Source organism: Magallana gigas, chromosome 8 (genome assembly GCF_963853765.1).
Source record: "Magallana gigas chromosome 8, xbMagGiga1.1, whole genome shotgun sequence".
In the NCBI taxonomy this organism is placed as follows: Eukaryota; Metazoa; Mollusca; class Bivalvia; order Ostreida; family Ostreidae; genus Magallana; species Magallana gigas.
In genome coordinates, this window is record NC_088860.1 from 30,428,206 (window position 1) to 30,444,060 (window position 15,855).

General features: G+C 35.2%; 1 protein-coding gene across 1 annotated transcript; it reads right to left on the reverse strand.

Annotated features, from left to right (window-relative positions):
* Positions 1 to 1,601: 1,601 nt before the first annotated feature.
* On the reverse strand, positions 1,602 to 12,469 carry LOC105328506 (sodium- and chloride-dependent transporter XTRP3B). The gene is made up of 14 exons (XM_066069497.1): positions 12,235 to 12,469; positions 9,946 to 10,080; positions 8,189 to 8,327; positions 8,025 to 8,057; positions 7,708 to 7,840; positions 6,718 to 6,936; positions 6,310 to 6,416; positions 5,867 to 5,991; positions 5,622 to 5,725; positions 5,151 to 5,291; positions 4,352 to 4,448; positions 4,033 to 4,112; positions 3,229 to 3,420; positions 1,602 to 2,636 (listed from the first exon to the last, which is right to left on the reverse strand). Exons 1-14 carry the CDS (start codon positions 12,359 to 12,361, stop codon positions 2,454 to 2,456), a joined length of 1,815 nt encoding a protein of 604 aa, XP_065925569.1. The 5' UTR covers positions 12,362 to 12,469; the 3' UTR covers positions 1,602 to 2,453.
* Positions 12,470 to 15,855: the final 3,386 nt, after the last annotated feature.

The following is a 15,855-nucleotide window of genomic DNA, read 5'->3' on the forward strand; positions in this document are numbered from 1 at the left end:
TTTGAAAGATTGTTATTGACTAAAATGAAAAGGTCGGCTAAATCTATGTTGATTTATGGCTATGCCTATGGGCCACATCGCTCACCTGAGCAACAATAGCCATTTAATAAGATATCAGATATATGGATTCAGATCTAAACAAAACATCTGGACAATGAAGTAAAATACTTGTTCCTGTATAAAAAGTTTTCAAACTTTTCTATTAATGTTCTTATGTTAATCATAGAACCTTTTAAAGACGGGATGATTTCGTAGTCATATCACATATTGAGTATTGCAGTTCACAAGAAGACTTAAACAATTGTTCATATATCTATAAACCTACATCAAATTTTGAGCCCCTGTTAGGGCCCTAAAATTTTCCAAGGACCACAGTCAAAGCAGTTGAGAAATCAATCAAAAATATGGCAAGATGCTCACATATATAAGACTTAGTAAATATACCAAGTACATATATTATAGCATTTAAGTTTTTGAAACTAATGAGAATTTTTTTCCTATGTGAAAATTGGATCCCCAACCCCAGAAGATCGCGATTTTGATTATCTTGAATCTACACAATCTATGGATGCTTTCACCAAGTCATAGCTTTTCTAGACGATTGGTTTTTTTTAAATGGGATTTTTAAAGGTTTTTTTTTTTTTTTTTTAGATATTTTTATGTAAAAAGTGACCCCCTTATCGTGACCCAACCCAACCCAAGGATCATGATTTGAACAAACTTGAAACTACCATACCAGACAAATGACAACTTTTATGGCCAAATGAATTTTTATACATATTCATAAGTAAAAATTTAAGCCTCCTTTGTAGCCACAACCTACCTCTGGTAATCGTGATTTGAACAAACTTAAATCTACACTACCATATGTTGCTTCAAGTTACAGCTTTATTGGTCAATTGGTTTTTGAAAAGAAGATTTTCAAAGATTTTTCTCTGTATATTTCAATGGAAAAGAATCGACCCCGCCCTCCCATTGTGGCCCCACCCTACCCCAAGGGATCATGATTTGAAATAACTTGAATTTACACTACCAGAGGATACTTCCAAACAATTGACAGTTTTTCTGGCTCATTGGTTTTTGCATCGTCGGATACCCACGGGTGATCGCGTCTTTTACTTATCACCCGTGGGTATCCGACGATGTGGTTTTTGAAAAGATTTTTTTTCTATCTATTCCTTTGTAAAACTTCGACCCCCCCCCCCCCCCCCCATTGGGACCCTACCTAGTACCTACCCCCGAGGATTATGCTTTGAATAAACTTGAATCTACATTACCTGAGAATAATTTCAAACAAGTTTCAGCTTTTTTGGCCAAATAGTTTTTGAGAAGATTTTTTTTAATACCAACAATTTTTCAAACATTTTTTAGTTATTTCTCATTGAAACAGGGCATGTCCCTTCATTTAACAAACTTGAATCCCCTTCACCCAATAATGCTTTGTGCCAAGTTTGGTTTAAATTGCCTAGTGGTTCTGAAGATGTCGACAATGTAAAAAGTTTATAGACGGAAGGACTGACTGACGCCGGACAAAAAGTGATCAGAAAAGCTCACTTGAGCTTTCAGCTCAGGTGAGCTATAAAATAAAAAAAAAAACAAGATTGATGAGATAAAGATTTCATAACTTGTATATATATCCATTGCAATGGCATTTTCTCACAAGACAAAACATTTACTGAAGCTTTTAGTTAGACTTGCTTAGGTCTCTGTTGTTTTAATGTTTTATATTTCTTACAACTTTTAACGTTGTTCAGAAATTTGAAAGTTCTGCCATACTCAAATGGCATTAAACACGTTTGACATCATTGTAGGTATTTTAAAAGAATGTGTTATTAAATAGAGAGACTTGCAAGTCTAGCTTTTAGTTCATATCGGAAAATACAAGGAGCAAAGAGATCAACGTCTAAGCAACAACCGCACAGCCATGACAGAGAAACGAAATGTATCAATAAAATTTGTGCGATATACAGTCTCCATTTACAAGCTTTAATGAATGTGTCTGTAACAGTTTAAAATCTAATCTAAGTACTCAGTATTACAACTAACTCCTTTCTCCTACAACACTCTCCAGCCATCGCCTCGAGCCACGACCAGGAGTCTGCATAGCTCTCTCCTACTAGATGGTAAGGATCGTACAAATTAGCCGTGGTTTGCGACGATGGTTTTTTTTGCTGAATGACGTAAATACCCGTGCTTTTGTAACCAGCATATCAAAATAAAATCAACACAACCGTAATTAATGTAAAAGAGGAGTTACCCAAAGATACACAAATCAACCCGTACAAGAATCTTCATTATATGAAAACTCGCTTTCTTTTGCAATACACACATAACCAGTCGAACTTGCATGTTTGCTATGAAAGAAAATTGCAAACGATTTGGTCAACGTTTGTAAATCGAAATTCCAAAGCCCATTTATGATAATACAAAAAAGAATTGGAATGGAACGTTTATTACACTTTGACTAAATCTGAGGACAGGTCTTGGTTGTCGATCACAACTTCTGTCTCTATTTTTGACAACGTGACGTCACTGTTGGATTTTGACGACGTTGTTTGTGGCGTTTTGTCCGATACGTCATATTCACTGCTGTCTGCCGTTTGTAGACTGTCCGATTTCAGTGCCCGTATGCATCTCTAAATGGAAAGAAAATTAACAAATTAAATTTACAACTATAATACCTTGAAGTTATTCAAGTTAATCACACGCCCCTTTACCGGCCCTTCATGGTTACAGATATAGGTAACTACCAAAAACAAGCGTTGAATTTTTTTTTTCAATATACAGGTGTAAATTAATTAATGTGTTTGTTTAACCTATACGTATACATCATTTACATGTGCTAATGTCGGTAACTTATAACTACACTAATCGTAAAACAATGAATCATGGGATTTTTGTCCGTCCATCTGAGATCCGGTATAAAACGTGTAAGGAAACTAGATTATTTAACCTTATGTAACTAATGCTTTAATCAGGAGACAACGTTAAGGAGACTGAATGATCAATAAATCGACCACTAGTCCTTCCAAACATTTTAAAATATGATTTGTTGAGCTATAAACTATAATTATTTAGTAAAGAAACAATCCACACATTTTATCTATTTTCCTATATTTTCAAATTCAACTCTTCATCTAAAGAAGAGCAAAATAGTCTAAAAATGGCATCGACCATCAAACACAATTAATTTGTACGGAAGCAGAAAAAACAATGGTAGATAGATACCTCGGTAAACGAGCCCTTCTCGGTGTAGACGGCGTGGAAAGCCCCCAGTATGAAACCAAAGATGACGGGCCCGACGGCTACAAACCACCCCAAGCACTGTCTGTCGTCACTGGCGACCCCCTCAGCTTTAGGGTCCCTAATGGTGGCGGGGAATGGGTACACGTACACAGCAAAGTAATAGATCAGCATGGCCTACAAACAGGAAAAAAATAATTCTAATTAATTAATTAAGTAACAATTTGATAGATCATCATGACCAGTGCAAAATAAATGTAAAGGCTCTTATTGTATGAACAAACTCAATTAAAAAACAACATTGCCTACAAATTAATGGTAAAAATTGCCAAGACCTCAATAATATCAAACTGTCGTATCAATTAAATACGAGTAACGGGTCATATTTTGCACTCCATGCCAGCAATTAAAATGCAAGTACATTATAATTAATAACAACCGTGTATTGTATGTATAAAAGATTTACATGTAACAGAAACAGGAGTTATATAATTATATTTACATTTATCAGTGTCTTTGCATGTGTACGTTTGATTTTGTACGATACAGTCTAATAAATTCAAATGCATATAATTTGGGCGCAAGCGGGGTTTGCTTTTTTATATTTAAATATTTTATCGTACAATTTCTGAAAATTATCAAATCTATCATAAAGCCCTTCGGGCTTTTTTTGGATTTGATCACGCCCCGACCGAAATTATCACCTCATAATAACCAAAGAATGATTCCTTATTCCTTAAATAAAAAAAAATCAGAAAGCGTATAGTAAATGTTGACTCCGTGACTGACCGCTATAACAAGAGAGGAGGCTCCGTACCACAGACTCATCAGGGCGCGCTCCAGCAGCAGGTACATCAGGTTCTGTTTGACTGCAAGGATACACGATATAGGTCTGTACAATACTGAATATTCTATGGTGTTATATGTATTGTTAATATGTCTGTGGTGTTAATTTTAGAAAGGGTTAATTTTGTGGATGCTTAATATTGTGGTTATACCGACTGCGCATAGCCAATGACTGTGGGGACAATATGGTTTTATCCTGTTATACATATTGTTTATATTATTTATACTGACTATAGCGGTTGATTATATAATCAATACTGACTGTAGCCGATGACTGTGGGGACGATACTGACGATGATCACCGTGAAGATCAGACGGTCCAGGTAACTGTTGACCAGCATGTACAGGTAAACGCCGCTCTGGAAAACCATACAGGTAGCAAACAATGAAAACCATACAGGTAGCAAACCATACAGGTATCAAAAACCATACAGGTAGCAAACAATGAAACTTAGTGACCTGCTTGCTTACTCTACCACCAATATTGTCTAAATGCGCATGGGGGTTTTTTCTACTAGTAATTTGCATTATTATAATATGATATGAACTATGCAATTACTGCACAAAACTATTGTATTTTTGCAAAAGCCCTTCGAAATGTTTTGGCTGGAAATACGCATGCTCAAAATAACTACAACATTTGTTCATAGAAAAAAAATGCACTACAATGAATTTGCATAATGGTCAACATTGCTAGCAAAAGATTATACACGTGCTATAAAATTATTCATCACAAATTTTGAAAGATGTTATGCAATTTCGTATCTGCTATGATATTAGCTTATCTTTGTGATATTAGATCTGTAACTCCGGGTCTGAAATTTTGTTTTGAATTTTTTCAGACCAGGAGCTACAGACATGCAGCTATTATATGTAATACCACGAAGTTTATACTGTAGAAAACAATTAAAGCAAGGAGAAAATCAATCAGTCCCTTTCTAAACCCGTTTTTCTGTTACTAACACACAACTGCTATAGCTTTCTTTTCTTTTTTTAATGGATAAGTTTGTTTTTATTTATACAAACCGTAAAAAAATACGAAACTACTAAGTCAAACATACCTGGAAACTGTATGGAATGCACAATATGAAAGAGAGGAAGGACAGTATTGCCACCAACGTAGACCTTCTCCGGAAGAACTGCAGTATACAGGTGGGCAGAGAACACAGCAGGGCCTCCCAAATCACCGTCAGATGCAGCACCTGCGTGATTCCGTCAAAACAGTATTACATATACTATAGTATATTGTTGGGAAAAATTACATAATGATCCTCTGTATTGTAGTATTTTTTTTTATGACATGAGTTTTAAAAAATCTGTAAATTTATATAGAATATAAATACGCAACAGGGTTAATTCTGATATCAAGTCATTTTTCACAAGCTTTTTCATTCAATTTTATCATCAACATTTTGATGAAGTTTTGTGTGTGTGTGTGTGTGTGTCCAGTGACATTTTTTTTCTAAACATCTTTTCGATTTGCAGAAGTAGAAAATTGTTTCAAAATTAATGAGAAAAAAGCAATAAAATACCATGTGGAGTATCCCTAGGAGATACACTCCTAAGTACAGGCACATTGCAATGCCGGGCACGTGACGGATTTTACCAAACATTCCCAGAAGAAGGAGACCCAAACCTAGAAACAAATCAACAGAAGTTGTACAATGTTTGGCCATAGTCATTTATGAATAATTCAATACATAGATATTTCGCTTTATCTGAAAAATATTATATCATAAAAGTATCTGAAATATTTTTAGAAGTGATTCTTTATTACCCGGTTTCAGTTTTTCTCCGTATTCAAACATGCCATAGTTTGAATTAGTGGAAATGAAAGGAATGAAAGCAATACCGAACACCACAGGTACCAAGCCGTATACAAGGAATAGGATCACGTTAGCCCTGGGAGACGAGAGGAAGAAAAACTAATAATGTTTGTCTTATAAATGATTTAAGAAAGTAAATACATGTAAAGCATACCAATCCGGCAGAATGATTCATAATTCATATGAGGTTTTGATAATATGGATCAGACAAAAACGCACTGTGTATTGGTTGGTGGGAGGGTAAAAAGACGGTCGTATCAGTAAGCAAGAATTCTTGCACATAAAATGCCATATTTATTTTCCATATTTTCTTTGTCAAAACGTATTCTTTAGTGCTTAAAGAAAAAGAGACTTTTGTAAAAGAAGCTCTCTATAAGTTTTCATACGCACTTACCTTACAATCGTGGTTTTGTTGTTGTAGAGATGGGCGCCGATGGTAGGGAGGACCCCAGACCACAGCCCCAGGGAATAGATGTGCAGAATCAATGCATTCATCCAGGGCTGAAAAAACGCAGAGCAATATAAAACTGGAACAAAGTAAGAAGGAGAATCAACTTTCGAATATTTCCGGAACCTTGCGCAAGATTCTCCAACTTCCTATATTTCAATAGTAAATTATATGGACACTGACTGTCCCGTATTTGATTGTTTAGACAAGGAAATTACGGCAAAGGAAATAGAAGTTTGTATTCACAAACTCAAAACAAACAAAAGTGCAGGGAACGACCAGCTAATTAACGAATATTTTTCCGAATTTCAACTTTTGTTTCCTAACCGTCGTGACTTCTTCTCCTGAGATTACCTGGGGTGAGTAGAGTTTGGCCAGGGACAGGCTCCACACCCCCAATTCTTGATCTTCCTGTTCCTCGTCGATGTTTTTTTCGTGGTAAGAGAACGAACCATTGACCTCCACAAGACTCCCAAATGGCTCAGAGGGGGCCACCGGAGGAGGGGCCACCCAACCATAAACGAGCACCACTAGCAGAAGAATCAAAGCCGTGGGCGATAGGACGAATGCCAGCTGTAATAAAGTGGGCGACATAATAAAGGATAGCTGTAACAGAGTTGGCGATATGATAAGGACCAGCTGAAATAAAATGGGCGACATAATAAAGAATAGCTGTAATAGAGTGGGCGATATGATAAGGACCAGCTGTAATGGAGTGGGCAATATACTGAAGGATAGCTGTTATAATGTAGGTGATATTATAAAGACCAGCAGTAATAAAGTGGGCGATATAATTAGGGATAGCTGTAATAGAGTGGACGATATGATAAAGGTCAGCTGTAATAAAGTGGGCGATATGATTAAGAATAGCTGTAATAGAGTTGGCGATATGATAATAAATAATGTAATAAAGTGGGCGATATAATAAAGGCCAACTGTAACAAAGTGGGCGATATAATTAATGATAGCTGTAATAGAGTAGGCGATATCATAAAGGGTGGGCAATTTGATAAAGGTCATATGTAATACTAGTAGTTTGGCCGATAGGCTAAAGACCAGCTACAGTAGAGTGTACATCAATGAATGGAGAGAACTTTTAATATACACCTTGTTTAAGAAGTCAGACTGTGGAGTAAAATGTTTCAGATGTCTATTTATAGCATTTTTTCAATAGAGATATCTAATTAAATATGTAATGTGCGTGTATATTTCTATTCTATCATTCTTGATTGATTCATTTTAAAATGCAAATGATATACATGTAGTATTTTTATCGTACGGGTAGTTTTTAAAAGTAAATATGCATTGCACATTGACGCGTATCCTCTGCATTTTTTTTTTTACCTTGTTCATAAACGAAGGTTCTTTAGCAGTGCACATGAAGAGTAGAAACCACGTGACCAGTAGGGCAATGGCCAAATACCACACCATGTTACCTTCCTCGGACAGTCCATCGGAAATCTGGAGAAAATACTCCCTGCAATGAGAGCAAATGATTTGAGTGACTTCATGTTTTTCAGGGGAAAAATACACAATTTTTTTTCTTCAGTAAAACGTCATGAAAAAAACAATCTAGCGTATTGTACAAATATTGACAATTAAGAATGATAAACTTCCGCATGATGTAGAATATGTTTGTATTTTAAGAAACAAAATCTTACTTGAAGAATACAATTGGCCTCTGGTGACCAGACCTAAAGGAATAAGACACGGGTGAAATTTGCAAAAATTAAATAAATTTTAATGAAACATTCCTGTTACAAAGCAAACAAAATTAATTTAAAGAACAAAATCACAATGAGAAACCGAGCTGCGAAATCCATACATTTCCGAGTGGTTTGGGTGAGAAGATTCGTCATACGGGGAAAAGAAGGAGGCGAAGGCATAGTAGAGACAGTAGCTGAGTTCTAGACTGCCCGTCAGGCTCCTGATGTAGGAGAGGATCAGGATGGTTATAGCACAGCCTGTAAAATATCGGGGGTGAAGATGGTTATAGCACAGCCTGTAAAATATCGGGGGTGAAGATGGTTATAGCACAGCCTGTAAAATATCGGGGGTAAAGATGGTTATAGCACAGCCTGTAAAATATCGGGGGTAAAGATGGTTATAGCACAGCCTGTAAAATATCGGGGGTGAAGATGGTTATAGCACAGCCTGTAAAATATCAGGAGTGAAGATGGTTATAGCACAGCTTGTAAAATATCGGGGGTGAAGATGGTTATAGCACAGCCTGTAAAATATCGGGGGTGAAGATGGTTATAGCACAGCCTGTAAAATATCGGGGTGAAGATGGTTATAGCACAGCCTGTAAAATATCGGGGTGAAGATTGTTATAGCACAGCCTGTAAAATATCGGGGGTGAAGATGGTTATAGCACAGCCTGTAAAATATCGGGGGTGAAGATGGTTATAGCACAGCCTGTAAAATATCGGGGGTTAAATTGCTAATTGCACAGCCTGTAAAATATCGGGGGTAAAGATGGTTATAGCACAGCCTGTAAAATATCGGGGGTAAAGATGGTTATAGCACAGCCTGTAAAATATCGGGGGTAAAGATGTTATAGTATAGCCTGTAAAATATCGGGGGTTAAATTGCTTATTGCACAGCCTGTAAAATATGGGGGGTAAAGATGTTATAGCACAGCCTGTAAAATATCGGGGGTTAAATTGCTTATTGCACAGCCTGTAAATTATCAAGGGTGACGACAAAATGCCAAGCTAAAAACCGTTTCTTGTTGACGGCTAATGCGTTTCTGTCCTATTTTACGTTAACTCTGCAATGAAAAAGCCATTATGTGAATACTTTTTGAAGAGATAAAAGGAGTTTTGTTTTTCTTCGTAGATGACATTGCTAATGAGATCTTTAATGATAGCAGTTTGTTTTCACAAATTGAAGATAAAAGGCGTGTAACAGGACGTTGATAAACGATTTTCCTTTCCACCGACATTGTGACGTATCGTGACAGGAACCGGTTGTCCTTTACATTTTTCCCGAAGAAAATCAATGAAATTATGACACATAGAAACACGGAAACATAAGCTGGATGTCAAATATTCTAATCCACAATACAATACTGGTATAAATCAAATTACCGAACGTCTTTTGAGAAGGATATCTTTTATACTGAACATCTAGATGTCGTGGAGAATATCTTTAAACAAGCCTCCATGGGATCACTGCATTTCTGAATGCATTCATTATTCAATTATTCACATTGATTCTGAAGTGGAGTCGTAGTTTACTTATGCAAAAACTTAATTGGCTGCATTGTACATGTTGAAGAAATCGATCGTTCTGTGAACAGAATGCATGAGGAAGATGATTTTAAAATCACCTAGACGACATGGTTTTTTCTTTCGATTTCTTCGATTATGCTCACCATTTTCTAACTACTGAGTACCCAATTTCTAGAAAGCAAAAAAAAAATCATTACACGTATAAAGTAAAAGGATGAAATGATTAAAAAACCTGGCAGAACACCGATTTCAACAAGATTACCTAAAATGCATGACTTATTTGCTCAAACGCTACAAAACGAAATTACTCTGAGGTTTCAAGTTCAAGGAATATTTTATGGTTTACCTTTCAGAATGGGTACAAGCAAACTGTAGATGCCGAGGATATTCTGCCGATAGATGGCGCCGAGCTTTATTTGGACGTAGCAGATTGGTACACAGAAAGAGAGCAGTATGATGTAATGAGCCAGAAGGTACGTCACTACAAGGAAAACGTAACGCAACGTTAGACATTCTACGTGAACATAACGAGATGTTCGCAACCAGAGAGAGAGAGAGAGAGAGAGAGAGAGAGAGAGAGAGAGAGAGAGAGAGAGAGAGAGAGGCACCAGCTCAGCAATGTGATAGAAGCATACTTTTTTCATTCGCATAATCAATGATAAAAGTGTTTTAATTAGTACATGCATACCAATATCGCAAAAGTCCATTTGTAACAAACCTCTGCCCGCTTAAGGTTAAAGCAGGGGCATTGTCTGCAATTGCTGAACAAGTTAGAAGGATGTTTGGGAGATTTTTTTTTTTACAATATACCGCTGACGAACTTTTTAAGTTTTTGAAATAATCAAAACTGTATTAACATCAGTATCACATTGACCTACATGTACCTATTTGTAACTTTATGATGAAATAGGCCTGTGATTAACTGTTGACCAAATCATTAACTCGGAAAATTCACTCAACAGTCATCGAGATATCATTGGCTGACGGTAGAAAAATATTAACTTTGCTTTGATTTTGACAGTCATAAAAATTTTCACTTGTCGAAACAGCAGACAACGCCTGCAGAACACCCATTATATTTTTCAGCCGCCGGTCACCTTTTTTTTAATATGAGAGAGACCTCAGGGTATACCGACGTTCGAGTCGTGTCTTTTACCCCCCCCCCCCCCCCCGGCCCTCCTTCGTTGAGCAATAAGTACTCAGAAGGACGGTATGCTGAAATAAAAATAAGTAGCGCGTTGAGTGTCTTCATTCTGTCATGCTGATGAAATAATTACGTTATTACGCGGACATTTTTGTTAGAACAGTTCCGGACGTGCTTGCTTCAATCCAAAATTCTGGTAATGACGCTCAAAGTTGGGTCTATTACATAATTAAACTGTCTGCATTGGAAATGCCAAATGATGGCTGGGTTTGATAATAAAACATTGACATTAAGGTTCTGAGAAACAGACAATAGTGATTTAAAATGCATTAAACCAATACTCACTAGATGAGGGATGAAGCTATGCGTTTAACAGTCAAAGATCTGAATAACAAGATGAATTGCAAAGATATGGTGCTAACTTCAAGATATCAACAGTTTTCTCTTCCAGCGTCTTTACCAAATATACAAGTATTTATGCCCGCGACTGGGGATTTTTAGATATCGCACATAATTATACTGATTTTGATAATACTTACAGTATATGTATTTACTAGTATACTCGGCAACATGTCATGTAAAGCAATATCTAATTACCGGTAGATATTAATTAAATAAAACTTAGTGCATGTATACAAGATAAAACTATTTTTTGAAATATATATATATATATATATATATATATATATATATATATATATATATATATATATATATATATATATATATATATATATGCCTTTCATTTTATTATTTATCCAGAATTATTTCATTGGATAAGATTTAAATTAAGGTGGCTCACTACACCTAGACTTATACTTTTTAAGACACTGCGTCACAAGATGGCGATTTAAATGTTTTGTTAAACTGTTTATATCGTTCAATTGGGTTGTAAATCGTCGTAGCTCTGTGGTTAAATTATTGGGCTTCTGAACCGCAGATCATGAAATCGAATCCGCCTGGAGCTTTTGTTCATGTTTACTGAATTAAATTTTCGAAAATTTAATTTACATGCATCCAAAGTTGCACATTTTTTTTACCTATTTGACTTAAATACTTATTAATTGTATCCATTATGATATTTATCGTAATCAAGTAATTTTCTGCTGATTTGAGAAAATATTTCAAGGTGTAGTGAGCTACCTTATTTCAATTTCAAAGCAACTTATTTGAATACTAAAAGAAAGATTCTCCATTATTCTCCATTAATTTTTATGACCATATATTTTAATCATTTTCATTGAGATTTTGAATTGAAGCTTTTTCCAAGAGCAATAACAATTCACAGTTTCAAGATAAAATACAATATGCTTAAATAACTCGAAAACAATCAGCGGAGACGAATTAATAACCTATCGATTTTGCGACAAGAATAAATGATTCAGCATCAGCGATGACTAAGTCTCCAATCTCTCTGAAACAACACCGATTTATAATCAAGCACGGCAAAGTACAAACAAAAAACCACCCTCAAGTGCATGTCCAACTTACCTGAGTATTTCACCAGGTAATATGGAAGCGAAATACTAGCATGTAAACCGATGGAATAAAAGCAAACCATGCCATAATTGAAGGTGTTCCATTTCGGTATCCCTGGTCCATTCGGAGCGGCTTCCATGATCTCTTGTCTCTCCTTCTGTTCAGATAAAAATAGATACTGAAGCTGTGGAGCATGGGAGCCGTAATGAGCCGTTCTCCGCAGGCATCTGACGGTGTCGCCAGGATTAAACTTTTATATGGAAAATCGAACAAATCTTTGTTAAAATGCCTCACAGAGCGCGATCCACAACTCTCTCTTTCTCTTTTAACATTTTCGAATGGTTGGATGAAGAAAGGTATATTATGCTAATTTGAGAAACACTTTGCTTTTGAAAATGATATTTAAAAAATTTGAAAATTGAAATTCATTCTGAGGGTATCGTTTGCCTGCATTTTGATGGTACGATTTGCCTTTTAGAATGAGAAGTATCTATGAAATGTTTGTTCAGACAATGGAAAGAATATTACCGATTTTCTCTGAAAACAGACAAACTCTTTTTAACACAGGTTTGTTATAATCAGTATAGATTGGAACTTCGTGTATTTTTAGGAGGGGGTGGGTGGGGTAAGGAACCCTTTTAAAAAATTCTAAAATCCAAAATGAATTATATGTCTGTATTGCAAAATTCTTATAACCGTGTACCACAATAACACTGAAAATAAACCCGCTATTTCACTGTAATTTATCGTTATATACGGGAATGCTAACACAGCAAACAGTGCTTGCATGCCAGTGGGTGCTGTTCTTATATTAGATATGGCCTTTCGTTAAATCTAATTGCATTATCAAAACGGAAAAAAACAATCGAGCACTCCCGATGCCTTTTTATTGATGATATCAATATAGTAATATATTTATGGTTTTAATTCACAATCACGAAGATACATCCGTAATGTGATGCTTTAAACGTGACAACAAATCGATTGAAGCACTGTTCACATTTCTTTGAAAAATAGAGTTACACTTCTTGATCTATGTATTTGTCGAAAACAATTCCGCCACAGTTCGTTTATACCAAACTCTCAAATTTCGGCGAGACGTAAGGAATCATGGGAAGTATGCGGTTTAGGATGGCAAGTTGTACAATATTGTAAAACTTATTCTTCACTTGGTGATCTTTTTTTTTTAAACATTCTTGATTCAGATGAAGTCGATATCTGGAGGCCTTAAAATCAGTCAGAGGATTTTTTTTTCCTTAAAACTATTTTGGTCATAATTTCTCAAGTTGCGCGAGTTTACTTACTAATATATTAATAGTTACTTCTTTTAATAAGACCAGTACGTGAGTATAACCTATTCAGCAGTCCACTTTTACTATGCGGAAATGTTACAGCTCATTTAAATAATACTGTTAATAGTTATATCAATTATAAGAAAACAATTAAATTGGTTAAACCATTTAAAGATAAAAAACTTTTAAACGTTTGTAAATATACTTAAGACATACCATCGATCTCTACTGGTCGCCTAAGTTTTGGTTAAATTGTCCTTTATAGCTAAGCACTCTTCTATAGTTACGGACATAAAGAAAATACTCAAGTTCTACTCAAGTTATGTTTTAGAAATAAGTACATGTATTACCGTTTACGTTACGAGCCACAGCTGTATAATTCAATTTCTATTGAAAGCTTTAAAAACATCATATTAACAAGAAATTAATATTTGACGATTGTCTCAACACAACGTGTGTTAAATGAATTTTGGAAACACACACAATACTTTCATTTATACATGTGCCCTACTTTCATCAATATTTATGATTTAAAATTGTAGCATTTCAAGTTAACTGATGACGCAGGCGAGTACAGTACTGACATAATGTAAGCATATTTCATCGTGTTGTCAGCATATATATAACCAATGTATAATTATTTATTTTCAATTTTTACTAATTCTCATCCATTAGTAATTTAATGTTCCTACATTTATGCATTTGATATCGTACATGCATCGTATAAATCGAGGGAACATAAAAATTATATAGGAATAAAACGTACGGCAATGTTATTGAATTTGCTTTTCACATGATAGCACAGGGGCCAAGCCCGTTTTAACATTAATTATTTATGGTTACATTGAAATTAATGTTAAAACGGGCTTGGCCCCTGTGCATTATAGAACCATTTAAATTTTAATAAGACCTTGGACTTTCGGTAGGATGTAACTATCTTTTTCGTTCGTCAAAACAGTATTAAAAAAACGCTGGTTTCAAGTGAAGTATACACAGATTGCATAGTCTTAGCTAAAAAGCCAGACAAATCTTGTTGATTTCAAAGAGCCATGGCTAGGTGACTAGCGATAAAATAGACACACCTACGTCACAGTGCTGTTTGACAAAACTACCAAAAGTCCAAGCTCCTGTTAAAACGGTTCTATCAAAAGTATAACACTAATTACTGCATTTGCAAATCCCTTCAGTTTGAGGAATGTTGAATCACGGGACAAAAACATTCGTTGAGCTTATCAAAAAAGTCTATATTTTTTGTGTAATCCTGGTTTTTGTGTAATCCTTGTTCAATGACGTTGTCAGGAAATAATTTTTGTTTTAGTAAAAATCGAATTAAAAATCATTTTTTTAAATTTCTTCAAAAAGATTGAACATATTTATTAGTGCGTTAACTGGAACAACATTACTTATGGTCCATTTATGTTTTTGTTCTTTTCTGGGCGAATCAACCCATAACCTCTAAAAAATTAGCCTTTCAGTATAGGTATGAATATTTATATTCATATTTTAAGACATCGCAGTCGATCATGAAAAGAAACTATGCATTTGCCAATGTCAATGATTTTCTCTCAGAGTTGTGATTCTTGATTTACTAGCGATTCATAGGCTGTTGGTTAGGCTGTCCACAGTTAATTCGATGTTTAACGGCACCCGCGCGCGTACATGTAGGTTTAAAGGTAATCTTCGGTTGAAAAAATAAAATAAACCCCAATTTTCAATTTTATTTTTTCTATTTTGATTTAACTTTTTTTGCAACTGAATTACTGCAATCTGTAGAAACATGAAATTTTTAGGGTACATTATGGATAAAACAATGGATACCAATTAAATGTATATAACTGGCGGGGAAATAAAACTCAACGTGTAGCTTGCATGCTCATTGTATATGTGTGAATGTAATTTATTAAAATCATATGTTTAAAAAATTTGTTTAATTTGATTTCATAGCTCTTCCTCGTTGGTTTGGTATTTTGAAGATGACGTTAAACGTTAAAAAAATTACTTTGTGCAGCCTAATAGGTGGTAAATATTTTTTTTTATGTAACAGTGTTACCTGTAGCCTAGAAATACACTTTAAGCTTCGGACTTCTACAATGCAACCACTAGTGTTTCATCCAAAGATTCTTCAGTACTGATATGTAATCAATGGAATACAATTGTTGTCTTTCTTTCGCATGCATATGAGCAATCTTTTCTACTGCAGAGTACGTGTACTTTGCATAGCCAGTCTCTATGCAAGCAAGGTCGGAATTTCTCTTCTGATGGAAATTCATTAACAGACTTTGAGGTTTAACTTATCAGTGCTCGTGTTAATTATTCGCAAACAAAAGAACAACTCCAGATG